Here is a 20,380-nt window from a genome sequence, read left to right as displayed (position 1 = left end):
TTTGTATGTAATGCGAGATATGCTTACAATGCTTAACAATGGCTATTAGTGTATTTTCTTATAATGTTAAGGGCCTGGGCTCCATCCGTAAGCGCTGGCTGGCGTTGAAAGAGTTCAGGTCCTTCAATGCTGACGTGATCATGGTTCAAGAGACACACTTTAAGGCTGAAGGTTCATTTAAATTTGCATCTAAACACTTTCCTACCACATTTATTGCTTCTGATCCCTCTGGTAAAGCCGGAGTGGCTATTCTTTTCAGACGCTCCTCCACCATACGTGTCAAATCCTCATTTTTAGATCCTAACGGTCGCTTCATTCTCTTGAACTGTGATCACATGAATACATCATTTACCTTGGCGAATGTTTATGCTCCCAATTCGGGTCAGATTGGGTTTCTGGAAGATTTTTTTGAAAAACTTACTGCCTTTTCCCAACCCTTCATGATTATTGGGGGGGATTTTAACCTATGTATGTCTTCCTCTAAAGATAGATTTTCCTTACTACACAAAACCCCCCCTGGTCAAGCACAACGGTCTTCTACCTCATTTCGAAAGATAGTCAGGGCTCATAACTTGTTCGACGCTTGGAGAGTAAAACATCCAATCGCTAAACAATTTACTTTTTTTTCACCCTCATGCAAACTATATACGAGACTAGATCATTTTTTCATTACTGCTCCACTGCTGTCCTATTTAATCGACTCTAATGTCCATCCGATTACATGGTCAGACCATGCGCCCATCTCACTTGAGCTCCTCATGTCTGCGCCTACTCCTAGAACATGTCACTGGCGCCTTAATGAGTCCCTTCTCAATACCCCTGATATTCATCTGCACTTACAACACCAATTATCCGAATTTTTTCAACTCAATGAAGGCTCGGTGTCTGAGGTCTCTACCCTGTGGGAGGCTCATAAGGCTTTTTTCAGGGGTGAATGCATTGCCGCTGGATCTCGCCTTAAGAGAGATCGTGCTCTCCAACGCACGACTCTACTAGCTGACTTAACAAAAGCTGAGAGGAATCTTCTTAGTTATCCCACGGTAGACCGCCTCCGCATTGTGACTTCCCTGAGAAACCGTATCAAGTCACTTGATTTGAACAAAATTGCTAAGTCTATGCTCTGGTCAAAGCAAAAATTTTATGAATTTGCCAACAAACCTCACAGAATGTTAGTCAACAGATTAAAACCTCGCCCCCATACCTCTCTACCTGATTTCATTCTCCAGTCAGATGGGGTTCCTACCTACTGCCCTCAAGGTATGACTAAAGTTTTTGGACATTTCTACCAAGACCTTTACAATTGTATATCTAAAGACTCAGGGTCCCAGTTTTCCCAGGAGAAATTTGATGCCTTCGTAGACTCCCTTAAATTATCCAAACTATCCCCAGGTGACCGTTCCGGACTTAACGCACAGATCACTGCTGAAGAAATTTCTTCGGTCATTAAAGAGCTCCCATCTCATAAACCTCCAGGCCCTGACGGACTCCCTTACTCCTATTATAAGAAATTTCTCCCAGAGTTGCTTCCCCATATGGTATCTTTATTTGCGTCACTGATGAAAGGGACTGTACCATGCTCTCAATTCTTACACGCTTATATTACAGTTATTCCGAAACCAGACAAAGACCCATCAATTCCCGATAACTATCGCCCCATAGCCCTCCTGAATTCCGATTATAAAATATTCACTAAAATATTGGCGAACAGACTTTTCCTTCCATCTCTGATACATAGAGATCAAGTAGGCTTTGTTCCCACTAGACATGCAGGGGACAACACAAGACGAACCATTGATCTTATTGACCTTCTGACCAAGACCGGGAGACCTGCCATTGTATTGAGCCTAGATGCGCAGAAAGCTTTCGACCGTCTAAATTGGTCTTTTATTTTTGCCACTTTGACGAAATACGGTTTTTCGGGCCCATTCATGCAGGCTTTAAAAGCGCTATACTCCACACCCACTTCTCAGGTCCGACTGGCTTCTTGTCTCTCACCGCCCTTCCCCTTGAGTAATGGTACCAGACAGGGCTGCCCCCTGTCCCCTTTGCTATTTATCTTAAGTCTCGAGCCCTTGGCTGCTGCTGTTAGGTCCCACTTGGATATACGGGGGGTGACGCTGAGGCGTGAAGAGTACAAGCTTTCGCTTTTTGCAGACGACATATTGTTAACAATCACCCGCCCACATATCTCCCTCCCTTCCCTTCATGTAACTCTAAACTTATTTGGTAGCCTATCCGGTTTTAAGATTAACCCAACTAAGACGGAGGCTCTCCCTATAAATGTCCCTGCGGATACACTTACCTCTCTACAGAATAACTTCAATTACCATTGGTGCACCCACTCCCTGAAATATTTAGGGGTACACTTGACCAACCTCTATTCAGCCCTATACCAGGCTAATTTCCCTCCCTTATTTATAGAAATAGGTAGATTGCTGAAGTCATGGACGAAGCTCCCGTTATCTCTCATTGGAAGGGTGAATGTCCTCAAAATGTCTATACTCCCCAAATTACTGTATTTATTTGAAACTCTACCGGTATTGATTCCCATGAGCCAACTGGAAACATTACATAGGAATTTTCTAAACTTTATCTGGAACAACGCCTCCCATAGAATAGCCAGCTCGGTTCTCATGGCCCCCCGCTCACAGGGTGGCCTAGGAGCCCCCGATATAATTAAATACTATTATGCGACTCACTTAAGGGCCATAACCTCTTGGACGTCTAGATTTGCCCCAAACAGGTGGTCTGAAATAGAGATGGGAATTACAGTCCCTGCCCACCCATGCTCCTTATTGTGGCCCTCGAGTGATAAATCGAGTGATAAATCGTTTGCTCTTTTAAAAAAAGTCTGTCTAAACCCGATGCTATTCACTCTTTAATATGGAGGCGCTGTTCTGGTAAATTTTCCCTGTCGTCCCCTTGCCCACCCCTGATAAACATTATCTTTAACCCGGAAATTCCTGACAGTTTGTCCTATGACTCTATGCTGCCCTGGACTCGAGCAAACATATTCCAATTACGACACCTAGTACATCCAATAACACGTACATTACTATCTTTCACGGACCTTCAGTCAAAGCATAAAATTCCAAAATCCCTTTTCTATTCCTTCCTCCAGATTAGACATTTTTTTACATCCCTGTCCCCCCTATTGACCCTTAGCGTTCCTACCGATTTTGAATCACTATGTGCTAGGGGCCCTCACGAACTTCACCAGATCTCCACTATCTATAAAATCCTACACTCAGATTCTCCCCTCTCTGAACACACCCATTTATATATGAGGAAATGGTCCCACATACTGGGTAAACCCATCTTACTGGGAGATTGGAGACGAATTTGGGACGCTACCCTCAAAAGTATCTAGGTGTGTGGGCCAGAAAGAAACCGCATATAAAATACTTATGTTCTGGTACAGAACCCCAGAATTTCTGGCAGCACATGGATTGACCCCACATAGCCATTGTTGGAGATGTAGCTCCTCTGTGGGTACCCACCTCCACATCTTTTGGGATTGTCCATTAATTACTCCCTTCTGGTCACAGGTCCATAATCTCCTCGAGAAGGTCCTAGGGACCAGTGTACCTTTTCAGCCTTTACATATGTTGCTAGGCCTACCTTTCCCGAAAATCTCAAAAACTCTTTGCAAATTGGTGGCTTTTCTTTTACTGGCAGCCAAACGTGTCATCCCACAACGCTGGAGAGATACCTCCCCTCCAACCTTTGCACAATTCTTATCAAAAATTGCTGATATTAGAAGGATGGAACGTCTTACAGCTGTCATAGATGATTCCTTACCCAGATTTGAAATTATTTGGGAGAGATGGGACTCTTCTGAGTTTAACACAGAGCCTCATCTCACCCCACCATAACAGAGTACCCATTGCCCATATCCCCCCACTGCTTCATATAGGATAATATCCCTTTCTTTCTTTTCTCGCTTTTTATTTCTCCTATGTATAGGTCATAGTTTGTCTATATAGGTTTCTACTTAGCAGAGCCATGATTAGCTGTTCTTGTTGAACTCGCTACTTAATTCCTAATTTCTTTTATTGTTATAACAAACATGTATACATCCGGACCTGTATGTTTCATGCTGACAATGTGATTGTTTATTTCCTATACTCTCGATCAATCAAATGTCTGGATTTTGTTATTACTTTGTATGACTTAAAAATCTTTAAATAAACAATTTAAAAAAAAAAAAAAAAAATTCATGCTGTACAAAGCCACTGGAAATAGACACGTAAACTTGAAGATGAACATAGATCATTACATCATTATGTTAAAGTCCAGATAAGAGGCTAAGTATCAGCTGTAGATAAGAAGATGTCCTGGGCTCTACATGTTACACGCCTTGTACTTCTTCAGGAGAAAAGAAAAGACTAGTAATTTGTGTGGGATATTGCACATAAGGGTAAGACCAAATTTATAAAACCACAGACTTAAAGCGTATTGCCGTCTGTGGTTTTATAAATTTGGTCTTACCCTTATTTGCAATATCCCACACAAATTACTAGTCTTTTCTTTGCTCCTGAAGAAGCGTGAGGTACGAAACATGTAGAGCCCAGCCAGGACATCTTCTTATCTACAGCTGATACTTATCCTCTTATCTGGACTTCAACATAATGATGGAATTATCTATGTTCATCTTCAAGTTTATGTATCTATTTCCAGTGGCTTTGTTTAGCATGAACTTTGTTATAGATTTTTATTGACTTCTAAAAGATGGATATTTCTAATGTTATTTTGATATATGTTTATTAAACTTACATTTACTATTCATCGGGTGGTGCTTAAAAAAGTCCAAGCCTCTTTCCAAATGTGTTTGTATACTTCACATATGATTTCATACCTGCCCATGGTGCACAGAGCTACGCTCCTTCATAGTTTCATCTGCAGGCCTGTATCTCTGTGAGATACAACAAGACTGCTGGTAATAAAGCACATTTAGCTTACTAACTCTCTGTATAGGAGAGATATTACCTGTGGAACAGCCACAATGTAACCGTGCAACACAAACAGTTATTTTACTATAGTATGCCGGACAGCTCTCTAGCAAGCAGGGTATGGTGGCTCCACTCTTGTTCCTCAACACCAATATTTCCCACCAAACAAAATCCTCCTAAGAAAAATTAACCCTCAGATCACCATCTAAAGTGACAAATGCTAGGGATCATTCTCTTTCAGTAAAAATACACGTCTTCGCGCTAAAAGAGTTGCTCTTCAACAGTGACCTTTACTCTTAGCTCCAAAAAAAAAACATTTGCCAAATGGCCAAGATTATTTCTCACAGTTTATTTGATATTCAATATACAATACTTAGTCCAAAGATAGCATTCATTAAATTGTCATGTTTGTATTGTGCAAAATCCTCTTCTATGCATGGGCATATTATAATTTCTGTAAGTGTCGGACACAAACAATATCAGTGCTATGTGGATGACCCTGTGTCAAGATTATCACCATGTAAACTGCAGAGATATGAGACCTCATCATAGCTGGTTGACAGTAATGAAATAATATACTGTAATTGCATAGTAGAATACATTATGACTTACATCACTTCATTTTCTTCAGCACATGTTCCAGAGGGAAGTGGAAGTGTAAAGAGCTACCTTGCAAGGGCACCTGCTCAGTTGTAGGAGGATCACATATTACAACCTTCGATGGATTCCATTATACTACCAATGGGGACTGCAGTTATGTCCTGGCAAAGGTAAGAATATTAATAAAACAAAATTCTAGAAACATAATAATCAGTAATAAACAAAATATTGCATGGGCTATGTCCTCCTTTATGTACTCTTTTTGGATGAGGTTGATAAATAGGACAGCCAAACAACTATGTAAATTGCATTTCTTGTCTATTTTATTCCTGCCCTAGGGTGACAATGCTTGCTCACTGTACCTATGAAACAACGGTGTTGTCTAGGACAGGACTACAAACACATCCTCTTCTTCTCTTCTCTGCAACATAGTAGGGAATCATTTTATGTATAAGAATGTGGCACAGGAAGACAGCACAGAACGTAATCAGCTGACAAGATTATTGCAAGATCTTTTTGCACTTATTGAACAGATTTATCAAAACACTTGCAATTGTACAGTATATTTAATAAACTAAAAGGGAGCAAATAAGAGAAGTTCATTGTTAGGGTTCACATATGCTTTGATTGTTGCTATCAGGTGACTGTAGTGACATCAATATGCTGCACCTATGTAAACATTCCATGGAATAGACAGCAATAGACTCCATAGAGTCAATCACTTTAAAAGTTTCCATTTGGTCTCACAGTGATACTGTAATCGTTATATATTTTGGGTGATAAAAGCAAGAGAGTGGAGAGAAGCTCCAGGCAAGTCCCAGTAGAGCAATATCAATTTATTTAAGATTAAAAATCTAAAATCATCAATGGCAAGATTGGATTGCACTCACATTGTGCTCAGTGGATGCAGGCTTTCCAAGTCCAGGGAGAAAACAGAAACCTCCGGCATGACCCTAGGATGGTGAGCTGTGAGCGCCATGGGCAGCGGGGAGCTGGAGCCTCGAGGGACCTCGGGTGGATGCCAGCTGGACAACTTGGCTTTAGGCTGATCTGGAACTGTAGACCAAAGAGCCACTGGAATAAGCCAATCAGAACGCATTTTGGAAGCACGGCCACGCCTCCTTCATCATATATTTTGGGTGATACTTTATATTCTTGCATTGGGTAGTCTTCATTCTGTAAAGGCAAATAACACAGATTCCCATGCACATTATGAAGCTTTCATTCTCTATGTTCTCATGTATTTCAGCACAGCACTGGTCATGACTTTGTGTTACTGGGAGAGTTACGGAGATGTGGAATCATTAAGAGCAAATCCTGCCTTAGAGGTGTAGTTCTGGTATTAAACGGAGGCGAAACTGTAAGTATGAGTATGAAATATCAGCTTGTTTTGGTGACCCTCAGCTGTAACCCAAAAAGAAACATAGGCCCATCCCAACAAGTACCAATTAATATCCATTAAAGTAGGCCACTGTACTACTGATCATAAGGATGATCATGAGAGAGTTCTCGTAGAAGACGTTGTATAACACAGTAAGGCCGATGCTGGATAAAAGGCCTGCGCAAGATGTGTCCTGACATCTCTGGTGTGTTATATTTAACATGGGGGCCACTGGAGAAGATAACTTACCTTGAGTGAATTGTAGATGGCAGTGTTGCCAACCGTCTGTATTTTTACGGACAGTTTGTAAAAACAGGCACTTTCCCCCCCCCCCGTTCGTAAATGTCCGTAGTTGCGGGAATGTGCCAGTAAAAATAGCCGAGATCGGTTTGGCTTGGAACTGTGCATGGAGATTGGAGGCAGGGGGTGATGGTGGCTGCGGTGGCACCGCAGAGGGGGATGGAGGCAGGGGGCAATGGAGGCAGGGGGAGATTGGAGGCAGGGGGTGTTGGTGGCAGGGGGTGATTGGAGGCAGGGGGTGTTGGTGGCACTGCAGAGGGGGATGGTGGCACCGCAGAGGGTGGGGGATGGAGACAGGGGTTGTTGGTGGCACCGCAGAGGGGGATGGAGGCAGGGGGTGATTAGAGGCATGGGGCCTGGGGGAAATTGGAGGCAGGGGGGAGATTGGAGGCAGAGGGAGATTGTGGCACAGCAGAGGGGGGTGAAGGCAGGGGGTGTTGGTGGCAGGAGGGGGATGGAGGCAGGGGGGTGATGTGACTAAATAATTTGCCTTTATTATATATAAAAAAAAAATGTTTACCTTAATATCTACCTTAAATCACATTGCTATTTGCCTAGCGTACTTGTTTGTAGCCTAAATACTGACATTTTCACCTAAAAATTTAATGTAGTAACTTTTGTGAAATACCAGTAAAACGTGGCTGCGCCAGTAAATTTTGGGTGTCGTGCCAGTAAATTTCAATCTGGTAGGTTGGCAACACTGTTAGATGGTTCCTGATGAACGTGACAAAATTTAAGCCATGGGAGGCCCTATCAGCAACCTACTGCCCGATATTCTTCAATCTGCAACTTGAAGGAGCTGGGCAGAGAAAAGGCAGTTGCAAAATACAAGAGCTGGTACTGCACATTTGTCCATTAATGCTGTTGGATGGGGGAATCAATAGATTTTTCTCATTCAGCCCCCAGAGCTGAACAAGAGAACTCTTACAGCATATTATCAGCTTAAAAGTGGGAAAGCGTAGCTGTACATAAATGATCCTAAAATATCACTAGCCGATGTCAAAATAAATTTCACAGTGGAAGCCAATGACTATATGTTGTAGCATTTACAAAAGTTGATGGGTGTCAAACGCGCGCATTTTTGAGGATTATGAATTTTCTATTAAACTAACTCCCAAAACTTTTTTAAATTAAGTCAATATCATTGTTACCAAACTGTCCCCTGAAGTGCCCATAGTGGTTTTCATAAATATCCATTAAGCCATAAAAGTAAAGCCATTTGTAAAGAAAAAAAACTGTTTTTAGGGCTCATTCACACTAGGCGCAGTCACCTACTTTTTTTTCCCCCATAGAAAAATTAGGTAAATGCAATGACACAGACAACGATAGTTCCCTGTGCATCATGTTCAGACCAGAATGCTGTGCGATATTATGAAACATGTGTAGTGCTCACCCCCGAAGGAGCCGCTGGTTATAGAATGGGATGGCCTGTTACCTCTGTGACTCCGCCGTCTAGGGTAGTTGATGAGAGCCAAAGCAATGGAATGTCCACACAGCAGGTGTCTTTTCTTGTGCTTTTATTTTACCCAACACGGTAAACAGTAAAACTTGAGGTAGATAGCAAAGAAGGATGAGGAGAAGAAATAGCAGATTCAGATAAGGAAACAGTCCTGCTTCCAACGATACTTTACTTTCGTCGCCACTCTGGCCGGAGTGGGTATAGTGTACCTGGACAGGCCTCTCACACCGACCTGGCAGCCAGAGTATCACTCGGAACTTTGAGGGAAAAGATCTCTGCCACAGACCCTCCCTAGAACTTAGATCATGGAGACAATCTCCTTGGTAGGAATTTGTGTTAGAATCGTCTTCAGGTAGTATTTTCAATCAGGTTACCGACTGACAGGTTGCTGACATCCAAACCTTTCAGTGTCCGGTTACCTTGATCCTCGATGGATTGTCTAGGCCCTGTTTTGATTGCCAACCTCTCTTGGCTCTCCTCAGGAGGACTCCCCACCGAACAGCTATCTTGCTTGGGTCTTCTCAGAATTGGGGGACCCAGTCGAATACTGGGGCCCCGCCACAGCTTTAAATGCTCCGGGCCAACATGGTCCCGGAACCAGAAACAACGCGGGGCACGCGTACCCCGGCCTGGTAGGCCATCTCGCCAGGGGTCGTGATTTGTGTGTCACCCTAAAGGTGGGTGCCACCTCAGGAAAAGACTCCCCGCCTTAATGGCATCTGCTCCAGAAGTACCCTCCCCCAGCATGCCAACCGCAAAGAGAAACTCCCTCCTGATTGGCTGCTGGCAAGAGGCACCCAAGCCTGAACTCCACTGGCGCCACCTGTCTCCCCGGGGTGGTATAGCACCCCAGGAACAACAGAATGGACCCACAGCACAGCCCAGCTGAAACAGAGACCCTTTATAGAATTGCAAACAGAATCAGAGTCAACTACACTCTGATTTCCCTTAACTTTTAATAGCACCGGTACTTGGGAAGCACACAGGCGCTACACATGTTTTACATAAATCCGCACCCCACTGCATGGTCTTTTAAAGCTTTCAGGACATAAAAGTTCTATTAATCTATTTATTGGAAAGTAACTTGGGGCTGGAGTAAAGACACTGATTGTGTAAGTTCCTAGTTTGTTTTTACGTTCTATGTAATATCAGATTTTCTCTTTGAAGGCGTCTTTTTTTGTCAGTTATACCTTCCTTGGTTCCCTACACTATATTGTCAAAAGTATTTTGACACCTGACTTTACACGCACATGACAAGGTGTGGCTCGCAGTCTCTGCTCTAATTCACCCCAAAGGTGTTCTATCGGGTTGAGATCAGGACTCTGTGTAGGCAAGTCAAGTTTTTCCTTTCATTATGGACCTTGCTTTGTGCACTGGTCCATTCATTTGTTGGGGGGGGGACATTATGGTTTGGGGTTGTTTTTTAGGAGTTGGGCCTGCCTGACCCCTTAAATCCAGTGAAGGGAACTCTTAAGGCATCAGCATACCAAGACATTTTGGACAATTTCATGCTCCCAACTTTGTGGGAACAGTTTGGGGACGGCCCCTTCCTGTTCCAACATGATTGCAAACCAGTGCACAAAGCAAGATCCATAAAGACATAGGTGAGCAAGTTTGGGGTGGAGAAACTTTACTGACCTGCAGAGTTCCGACCTCAACCCAAGGGATGAATTAGAGCGGAGATGAGAGTGGAGGCCAAGGGTAACTATATGGTGTATATCAATATGGTGAAAGGTTGTCTGAATATAAGAAAGATCCATAAGAAGGAGAATTATTAGAAGGCGCTAACCAGAGGATTTATTATTACCAAAGGCGCATATATGCAGCCTATGAGGTGAGGGCACAACTGGTGGAGGGTACATCAATATTTTTGTATATGTACAAAAGTGGATCAGTGTGGAGATATTATATCTATATGAACTGTCTTCAAAAAAACGGAATGTCACGCTGTTTGCACTTCAGATTGAATACTATAAGGACACTGTGTGGTGTATTGAGCCCATTACACTTTATTGCCATCTTGTGGTTGTTTGCAGCATTTTTATTATTTTTTTTAAATTGCAAATAACATTTCTTCTGGATATTTTTTCTTTTGTGATATTTTTCTTTTGGATTATGTCAACTACTGTTGCATTCTATATTGATATGTATATGTATATTAGAAGTTCATTATTTAGTTTATTTAGGCCTGCACTCAATTATCTTTATCTGTTACCTCTAGTCACCCCCAGTACATCACCTGGTTCCCCAGGAACAGCTAGCCCTATTTGTTGGTTAGGCCTGACACCGACTCATCCAGGTCTCAGCAAATACCCATTGAAGGCTGGACGGCGGGCCCCAGTGTTGTAGAAGAAAAGTCCTTGTGCTAGCTGCCCTAACTGTTTCCCAGTTAGCCCTGCCAGCCCTCCTGGCTGCAGTTGCCTTCCTCCTCTGCCCCTTCCACCGCAGTACACCACTTCTGGTTCTGAACCCATCTCCAGACTGCAAGTTCCCCAGTCCTCCTGACTGTGCCTCACTCACCAGCCCTCCTGGCTGTGACCAGTTGTCCTACCTGGAGTCTCTTAGAAGTGCTCTCTCCCGCTCGCTGTCCTCTTCTTGCTCTCTTTTGTGCCTCGATCCAGGACCTTTTCATGCATTCTTGTTGTCTTGACTGCACCCGAACCCTGGCCCAAGGTCACCCATCCCCCCCAGACTAGGGACCTTCTTCAAAGGCCCCAACAGCCTCTGCACCTATCCAGCTCCTCCACCCAATAATTCCTCACCAGCTGGGCTTGTAATATAAGGAGACTGCCCCCTGCCATTTCCGATTGGGAGGTCCTGGTGACACCACCTGTGAGCCACCCTGCCCTACCCTGAGCCACTCCCAGCCCAGAATGAAAACAAATAGGCCTAGTAACCAACCAGGCCTGCTTACATTTACCTATCCTCTCTGACACACTACTAGAGCTGCGACACTTGCAGTTTGATGATCTTAACACAAAGGGGTTGATTTATTAAAGGCATCAGAGCTTCACCTCATTCCAGGGGATCCAGGGGGGGGGGCAATGGGGCAATTGCTTTCACCGAAAAAATAGTGAGCGGGTGAGCCGGCAGGGGTCTGAGCAGGCAGGTGGTTGATCAAGCGGATGGGCAGGCCGGCGAGTGAGCAATCATGACGCCGTGCCGGTCAGGCTTGTGACCAAGTGAGCAGGCAGGTGTTCTGTCAGGAAGCCTCTCCCCATCTGATATGAAACTGACTTGGCGTTACATCACGGCCATCTTGGTACACCCGCACGCAGTAAACCTAGAGTTAGAAGTCAGCAAGCGGACATCTTTATACACCCACTAGAGTCTTGCTTTTCACAGTTATTTTTAACAGTAAACCCAACTTATATTTCACTATATAAGCTGAGTTTACTGCTAAAAATAACTGTTGAAAAGCAAGACTCCGGGTGGCTGTATAAAGATGTCCGCTTGCCGACTTCTAACTCTAGGTTTACTGCATGCAGGTGTACCAAGATCGCCACAATGCAACATCACTTTGGTTGCATATTCTGATTGGTAGCAGCTTTCTGACCTCATCTCTCACCGCCCGCCCTCAGTCCTGGGACACAGCCACTGGCAAGTGACAATATACATTTGGTGGCAGGGGATGTGCAAGTGACATGGCATGTGACAATCCGCATCTCATGGCAGGCAATGGTAGCAAGTGACACCGCTTCGGGCTCGATTCTGCATTATGGTGAGTTGAACTATTAAATTGTATATTACAATGTAATAATACAAATAATGTGCTTTAATCATCCTGACACCATAACAACCATGGCGCCGTGATGATTGAAGCGCCAACACCAGCCATTGTCCCCCGACAAATTCCCTGCAAAATTTTCTAGCAGTGTCCCTCCCGAGACTAGACTCTGGATCCGCCCCTGCCTCATCCACTAAATTTTGGGGAAAATTCCTTGCAAAGTGCAACTTCCTTTACAAAGTGAACAGCCTATTTTCCTTTAGTAGAAGAACCCTAAAGATTTTGAGAAACAATCATGTCAGAGCACTGTTTTACCCTCACTTGTACATTAACTCTTAGGGCCTGCACAACATTTTGGACTGTAGAGCTGTGCGGCAGAGGGCGGTGTGATGGGCAATTTATCACATCACACAACTCTCTTTTTTTTCTTGTTGAAGCATATAAATACTTCAGTCATACGCTACATTTGCTGTGCAATGACACACAAGACCATGCAATGGGGTGCGGATTTATCTAAACATGTTTCATAATATTGCACTGCATTCTGGTCTGAACATGATGCACAGGGATTTAATGTTGTCTGTGTCATTTTAGTTACCTAAATTTTCCATGGGGAAAAAAAAAGGAGGTGACTGCGCCTAGTGTGAATGAGCCCTAAAAACAGCTTTTTCTTTACAAATACTTTGCAAAAAGCACTCTTCAGAAAACGTTTTGATGCCTGAATGTCCAATCGTGTTTCTATTATATACAGGTAGTGAATATTAAAGAAAATTGTGCCGCCTATCTTAATTGGATGACCATTCAACTTCCTGTTTCAGTTGGTAAGTATGGACACATTTGTACATTTGTAAAACACGTCTCCAACTCAGACAACACTAGGAAAGGAAAAAAAACAGGGGCTTAAAGGAGAATTACAGCCAAAGTATAGCTGTACATTTCCTGTGGATCACAGGAGTGCAGTTCAATTCTGCACTCCTGTGATCCATTTTCAGCAGACAGCGAACTGAAGCCCACTGTCGACTGACATCACAGAACCGGTTCAGGCTCGTGAAAGATTGTGACCATATGGTCAGGATCAGCCCACATGCCTGGACCCAAACCTGGCTCAGCCTCTCAGCATGCCGCCTGACAGTCACCTGCTCTCTGCTCTCTTCTCAGGCAAAGACTGAATACATCCAAGATATAGCTGCCAATGAAAATATACATCAAGGATCAATATTATTATAAATGCAAGGGCCATTACAATACAGAATATTGGAGTAGGCCACACTTACATCACAGATTCACATAATTGCAAAGGGAGCACAAGTCCCAGGTATAAGTAGTACTTGCTAAATAGCATAGTTGAACCGAGGTAGAGCCTATCAGGCAGTATTACAGATCATGCTTAAAGTGGAGGTCTGCCCAAAAATGGAACCTTTGCTTTTTGGAACCCTCCCCCCCTCCAGTGTCACATTTGGCACCTTTCAGGTTAAAGGGGGTGCAGATACTGCACCCACTTCCAGGCATAGACCTCAGCGGGGGTTACGCCTCTCCCCCCCACCCGCTGTCGGCTTCGGCTGCCAACATAGCGGGCAGGATGTAAGTGTCCATTTATTTAAAATCAGCAGCTGCAGTATTTGTAGCTGCTGGCTTTTTTTAATATTTTTTATAGGCGGACCTCCGCTTAAAAGAAAAACTCTCATAGCCATAGTACAAGCCACACATAAAATGGCGTCATTTATTCATAGAAATCTGTGAATGTGAAAACTACAAGTACAGATAGCCTTTGCAACTGTCAGCTTGTAGCTCCTAATAAACTATGAGGGCACTGTTGGGCTCTCTAGGTAGTTCACTGAGATTCATGTCATTGTGTAACTGCCTGCCATATCATAGGTAATGAGGGGGGGATTAGTGACAAAATGCTGCTGGTGTTCCTGCTGGAGCACACACTGCATGGTGTAATAGTCTGGTCACTAGAGGCAAAGCAGGAGAAGGAAGAGGAGGACTTCATGCTTTCCCAGAGCTAGCAGGATACTTTTCCTACAACCTCTATCCCCACAGAGGCAGCAAAAAGCACAGGAGACTATAAGGCATAGGGTTTGGGTGCTGGCAGTGTGGAGGAGGCAACTTTGCAGGGGGGTATTTCATCCCTCTCAAAACCTGCTAGTTGTCTGGCCAGAATTGACAATAATTTGCTAATTCAAGAAAAGAAGACGACTATGATGTGCAAGGAGGGAGGAAGTTGTGCTAGGGAATGACTTTTCCTGAATATGTGACACTTGCTACAAAGTTCAAAGACATATTGAAAGTGAATAAAAAACATTTAAGAAGAAAAGTTTTGGCATTTAAATGATCTCTTTTATTTGCTAAAAAGTGTATAAAGATACAGTATAATCCTTGGATCCAAGCTTCTTACAACTATACAAATGTATAAGGCCCCGTTCACACCTAAGCAAATTTCTACTTAAAGCTTGTTGCTCTAAATCTCTCAACAAGCCAAATCCCATTCATTTTGATGGCCCCTATTCACATCTGAGCATTCTGTCGCCTGAAGCTCAAAAAAGTACTTATTTTTGGCAGATTACAAGCTTTTTTGGCTACATAGACTTCAATAGAAACGCCTGACTTGAGTGTTTTATGAGCATTTTACGAGTTTTATGCTCAAATAGCAGTTCTCCATACGCTCAAGTGTGAATAGAGCCTCAGGCTCGATCTAAGGCATCCTGAAAGCTTGCTGTATTCGATGACAGGGTCTCTTTAAACAATTTATTCAATATCATTTGGGCTACAGGCAAACATAAATAACCCCATCTCTTAATAACCTTGAAGAGGGGAACCAGTGCTACATTTCTGACTAACAATATGTTGTTGTTTTTTCACAGCTAATTTGACAATTTCTCAGCCTACATCATTTTATCTGAACATTAAAACGTTTGGAATGTCTATCATGGTTCAGTGCGTACCAATATTGCAGGTGTATGTTGATTTGGATTTTTCTTATGAACATCAGACTTGTGGTAAGATATTCTTACACTTTAAATTGATATTTCACTGGCTGGGTACTGGTAAATAAAGGGTCCATGCACACACTAAAAAAAAAAAACACCATTGTTTTTGGCAGAAAATAAAATGCTCATATAGAATGTTTTTGTACAGGCATTTAGGAATTTTTAGTTTTTTTTCTGCCAGAAAACTCTGTCAAAAACACAAACCAGAAGGTTTTTTTTGTGCCTCTAAACGTTGAGCTTAAAACTTCTGGGAGATTGGGCCGCAAGAAAAACTTTTCAGCAGAAAAAAAACACACTAATGTAAATAAATGCTAGGGGCTTTTTCAGATGACCTGTGTACATGAGGCCATAGATTGAAATTTGTATTCTTACCAATGAAGACTCAAGATGTTACAACTAGGCTCTTTCACATGGGCGGACTCCGCCAGCGGATCTGCCTGTTTAGTGGGGGGATCTGTCCACATATTTCCTCTATGAGTGGTCGGATGTAAACAGACCACCGGTTCATTTACATCCATTTGTCATCCGATCTGCCAGACGTATGCAGAATTGCATCCCCCATATGTCTGTTTTTTTCAGATAGGATCAGATCGGATGTCAGCAGGTGTAAAGCCTCATACACACGATCAGATTTTCGGACAATATTTTTTGTTGTCAAAAGTGAAGAGGTTACCCACCATACGAAAATTCTCATAAGACAGAATACAACTTTAGTGACATAATGGGGATTATTTACTAAAGGCAAATCCATTTTGCCCGATCAAACTGTAGCAGGCACTTGGACGGTCTCAGCCGATTCCGGACCAAGCCGAGCGTCACAGCAATATATTTTAGTTGCCAGTAAAAATACTGACGGTTGGCAACACTGAGGCCAACCCAATCGGTCTGTCCGTGTAAAAGGGACCTAATAATTAGTGTTGGGCGAGCAGTTTGGAACACCGCCTGTTCAGCAAACACCTAAATCTTTGGGGTGCTCAGCAGGATGTTCGCCCACCGAGTGCACAGTGAACAGCTGGCAGTTGTTGAAGAGCGAGACGGGAAGCCAGCCGATATGTCCTTAACAACGTATGAGCCATCAGTTGTCAGCAGGCTTCCCCGCTAACAGCTGAATGAAAAACAAAACAAAAAACATTGTAGTCAATAGAAAAAAGCCAAGTGGGTGTACCTACGTTAATTGTTTAGCATTCTATAGCACTATGAAAACATATTTTCTAATATCATTATATGTTAAAGGTCTATGCGGAAATTACAACAAAATCCAAAGTGATGATTTTAAAGCTCTGAGTGGAGTCATTGAAGGTACTGCTGCAGCTTTTGTTAATACCTGGAAGACTTTAGCCACCTGTCCGAATATTAAAAACAGCTATGAGGACCCATGTTCACTCAGTGTGGAGAAGGGTAAGTCTTTAATGTAAGGTGAACTAAACATGAAAGCAATGTGAATATGTTGTATATCATACTTTTTTTCTCATGTGCTATAAAAAAAAAATGTTGTATTCTGCAGAAAGATATGCAGCGCATTGGTGTGGTCTTCTTACATCTGAAACTGGACCTTTCACTGAGTGCCACAGCTTGGAAAGCCCTCTTATTTATCATACGGTAATACCTCTATATAATATTATATCACGCTTATGTACAAGAATGTTATATATGCAGGCGGATGGGGAAAATTCCTACAAGTCAAACAAAACAAGAACCTGTAAAGGTGCTTGATGCCCAATTTGAAAATTTTAGAAAGTCTTGTGTCTCTAGGTGTCAATTGGCTTTACCAGACAATAGGGTTGAGTTACTAAAACTAGAGAGTGCAAAATGTGGTTCAGCTGTACATGGTAGATGATCAGCTTCTAACTTCAGCTTGTTCAGTTAGTGCCGGTTCACAGAGGGGCAACCCGACTTGCAGCGCGACTTTGCAAGGCGACTTGGAGGCGACTTCAGCGTGACTTTGAGCAACTTACAACGCGACTTAAAGTTGCCTCCAGGACAGGCGACTTTGGCTGTGGCCAATCACAGAATAATAGGCTATGTGGGAGGGAGGGGTTTGCCTGAGTAAACTATTTTCTTTTCCTGTAAAGTTGCTTCATTTAAGACAGTGATCCGACTTTGGAGGCAACTTCCATTGAAATCTATGGTTACAAGTTGCCTACAAGTTGCCTACAAGTCACCTTGAAGTAGTACAGGAACCTTTTGTGAAGTCGGAGAAATTTCAGTAGTGTACATTAAGGCAGCTCTCATTCACTTCAATGGAATTTCTTATGTCCAGTGACTTGGGGCAACTTGAGGTCTGATAAGTCGGATCCCAAGTCGCTGTAGTGTGAACCGGCACTTAAGCTTTGACAAAAAAAAAACTGGAAGCTGATTGGTTTCTATGCACAGCTGCAGCAGATTTTGCACTCTTCAATTTTAGTAAATCAACCCCAATGTCTGACGATTGAAAAGTGATTTACAACAGGACCATTGGACGTGTTGAATGTTTATAGCAGACCACAATTGTCTTCCTTAAAGTGGAAGTAAACCCACCTATCGTTTTCAGCAAAGGAAGCTGCCATCTTGGCCTATGTTTAATCTTCAACTGCCATGATGCTGCACATGTGAACAGTTATGATACTAGCCATTGAATGGTTTAACAATTTGGTTGAGAGCACAACCAATGGAAGGGTTACATTACACAATTTTAACTGTTTTTTGAAACTGTTAAATCTATGGGTTTACTTCCGCTTTAAGATAAACCAACAGTGTGACTCCACGTTCTCCAGCAGATACTGTACATATACGCACGGCTACACAGTCAGAAAGTCCAATTGGATATTTTGCCTTGCATCCTAGCTTGCTTTTAAACTTTGTTGTGAATTTAGCTGCAGCAGACAACACTGAGTTTAATTGCACATGCAAGATAAGAATATGATTGTTAATCTGTAATCCGCGATGACAACAGTGATCCATAGTGCATGCATCTAGCTGCAAATTCAATTTAAAATGATTGTAAAGTCTTGTTTTTTTTTTGGTTAAAAATAACAAACATGTCATACTTACCTGCTCTATGCAGTTGGTTTTGCACTGAGCAGCCTGGTCCTCCTCTTCTCGCGTTCCTGGCCCATGCCTTATGACACGTGCCCACAAACTAAGCAGCTTGCTATGGGGGGCCCCATTCAGACACAGAGCTGTGCCCTGGCCCCACCCCCTCCCTATTGGCTCACTGAATTTGATTGACAGAAGCAGGAGCTAATGGCGCAGGCTGACGTCTCAGCCAATGAGGAGAAAGAGTCTCGGGCAGCCGAGACACTCCTGCAACATTGCTGGATCTAGAGGGGGCTCAGGTAAGTAGTAGAGAGAGGCTGCTGCACACAGAATCCTCTGTATCTTAATGCATATCATGCATTAAGATAAAAAAAAAAAAAAACTTCTGACTTTAAACGAAAAGCAAATGCACTTGACAATGCAAGCACGTTCTTGGATACTGGCTTATTGGAGAAAGTGTTTTTTTCCACATCATTTACTTGCTGTGTCAAATACAAGGCCTGTAGGCCTCTCCTAAAAAACTGCAGCACCCCCCCCCCCTCCCATCTTTGCACTCACCTTATCTCAGCAGTAGACAGCAGAGAGGAGGACAGAACTTTTCCACCAGATCCTGTACTTCTCAGTGCAGAGACAGACAGACTCATCTCTACCCTCGCCCCCTCCCCCCACCTTATCTCAGCAGTCAGCAGCAGAGAGATCATCCACCTACAGGAAATATTCCACATTTTGTCATGTTACAACCAAAAACTTAAATGTATTTTATTGGGGTTTTTTAATGTAATAGACCAAATCAAAGTGGCACATAATTGTGAAGTGGAAGGAAAATTATAAGTGGTTTTCAAAATCTTTTACAAATAAATATGTGAAAAGTTTGGCGTGCATTTGTATTCAGCCCCCCTGAGACAATACTTTGTAGAACCACCTTACGCTGCAATTACAGCTGTAAGTCTTTTTGGGTATGTCTCTACCAGCTTTGCACATCTAGAGAGTGAAATTTTTGCCCATTCTTCTTTGCAAAATAGCTCAAGCTCTGTCAGATTGGATGGAGAGCGTCTTTGAACAGCAATTTTCAAGTCTTGCCACAGATTCTCAATTGGATTTAGGTCTGGACTTTGTCTGGGCCATTCTAACACATGCATATGCTTTGACCTAAACCATTCCATTGTAGCTCTGGTTATATGTTTAGGGTCGTTGTCCTTCTTGAAGGTAAACCTTCACCCCAGTCTTTTGCAGACTCAAAATAGGAAAAGACAGGAACTCCATGTCCATTTTCAAATGTAAATGTTTATTGGTACATTGCTCTGTATTTGGCTCCATCCATCTTCCTCTGAACAACTTCCCTTTTCCTTGCTGAAGAAAAGCATCCCCACAACATGGTGCTGCCACCACCATGTTTCACGGTGGGGATGGTGTTTTCAGGGTGAAGTGCAGTGTTCGTTTTCCGCCACACATAGGGGCAGATCCACATAGATCTGCGCCGGGCGCAGCGTATGTCAGATACGCTACGCCGCTGTAACTTAATTTGCCTTTGTTTGAATCCTCATCGAATTTGCGCCGTAAGTTACGGCGGCGTAGTGTATCTCTCGCGGCTTAAGGGCGCGGAATTCAAAATCGGCGGGTAGGGGGCGTGTTTCATTTAAATGAAGCGTGTCCCATCGCCGAACAAACTGCGCATGCGCCGTCCATAAAAACTCCCAGGGTGCATTGCTCCAAATGACGTCGCAAGGACGTCATTGTTTTCGTCGTGAATGTAAATGGCATCCAGCCCCATTCACGGACGACTTACGCAAACGACGTAAAATTATACGCGGGAACGACGGCCATACTTAACATTGAGTACGCCACCATATAGCAGCTTTAACTATACGCCGGAAAAAGCCGAACGGAAACTACGTAAAAAATTGCGACGGCCGCTCGTACATTCGTGGATCGTCGGAAATAGCTAATTTGCATACT

The 20,380-nt window shown here is 43.1% G+C and overlaps 1 protein-coding gene across 5 annotated transcripts in view; it reads left to right on the top strand.

Annotated features, from left to right (window-relative positions):
* Window positions 1-20,380, top strand: part of LOC120916765 (mucin-5AC-like) — a 130,333-nt gene that overhangs the window by 43,516 nt on the left and 66,437 nt on the right. For all 5 annotated transcript variants that reach the window (XM_040327703.1, XM_040327702.1, XM_040327704.1 and 2 more), the window contains exons 12-17: window positions 5,584-5,722; window positions 6,802-6,912; window positions 13,171-13,240; window positions 15,284-15,418; window positions 16,643-16,807; window positions 16,914-17,008. In XM_040327703.1, coding sequence (XP_040183637.1) covers window positions 5,584-5,722; window positions 6,802-6,912; window positions 13,171-13,240; window positions 15,284-15,418; window positions 16,643-16,807; window positions 16,914-17,008 — 715 coding nt within the window. The remainder of the gene's footprint in view (window positions 1-5,583; window positions 5,723-6,801; window positions 6,913-13,170; window positions 13,241-15,283; window positions 15,419-16,642; window positions 16,808-16,913; window positions 17,009-20,380) is intronic.

Source organism: Rana temporaria, chromosome 11, assembly GCF_905171775.1.
Source record: "Rana temporaria chromosome 11, aRanTem1.1, whole genome shotgun sequence".
NCBI classification, from domain to species: Eukaryota; Metazoa; Chordata; class Amphibia; order Anura; family Ranidae; genus Rana; species Rana temporaria.
The sequence above is the reverse complement of the archived record's forward strand: the minus strand, read 5'-3'. Positions and strand labels throughout refer to the sequence as shown.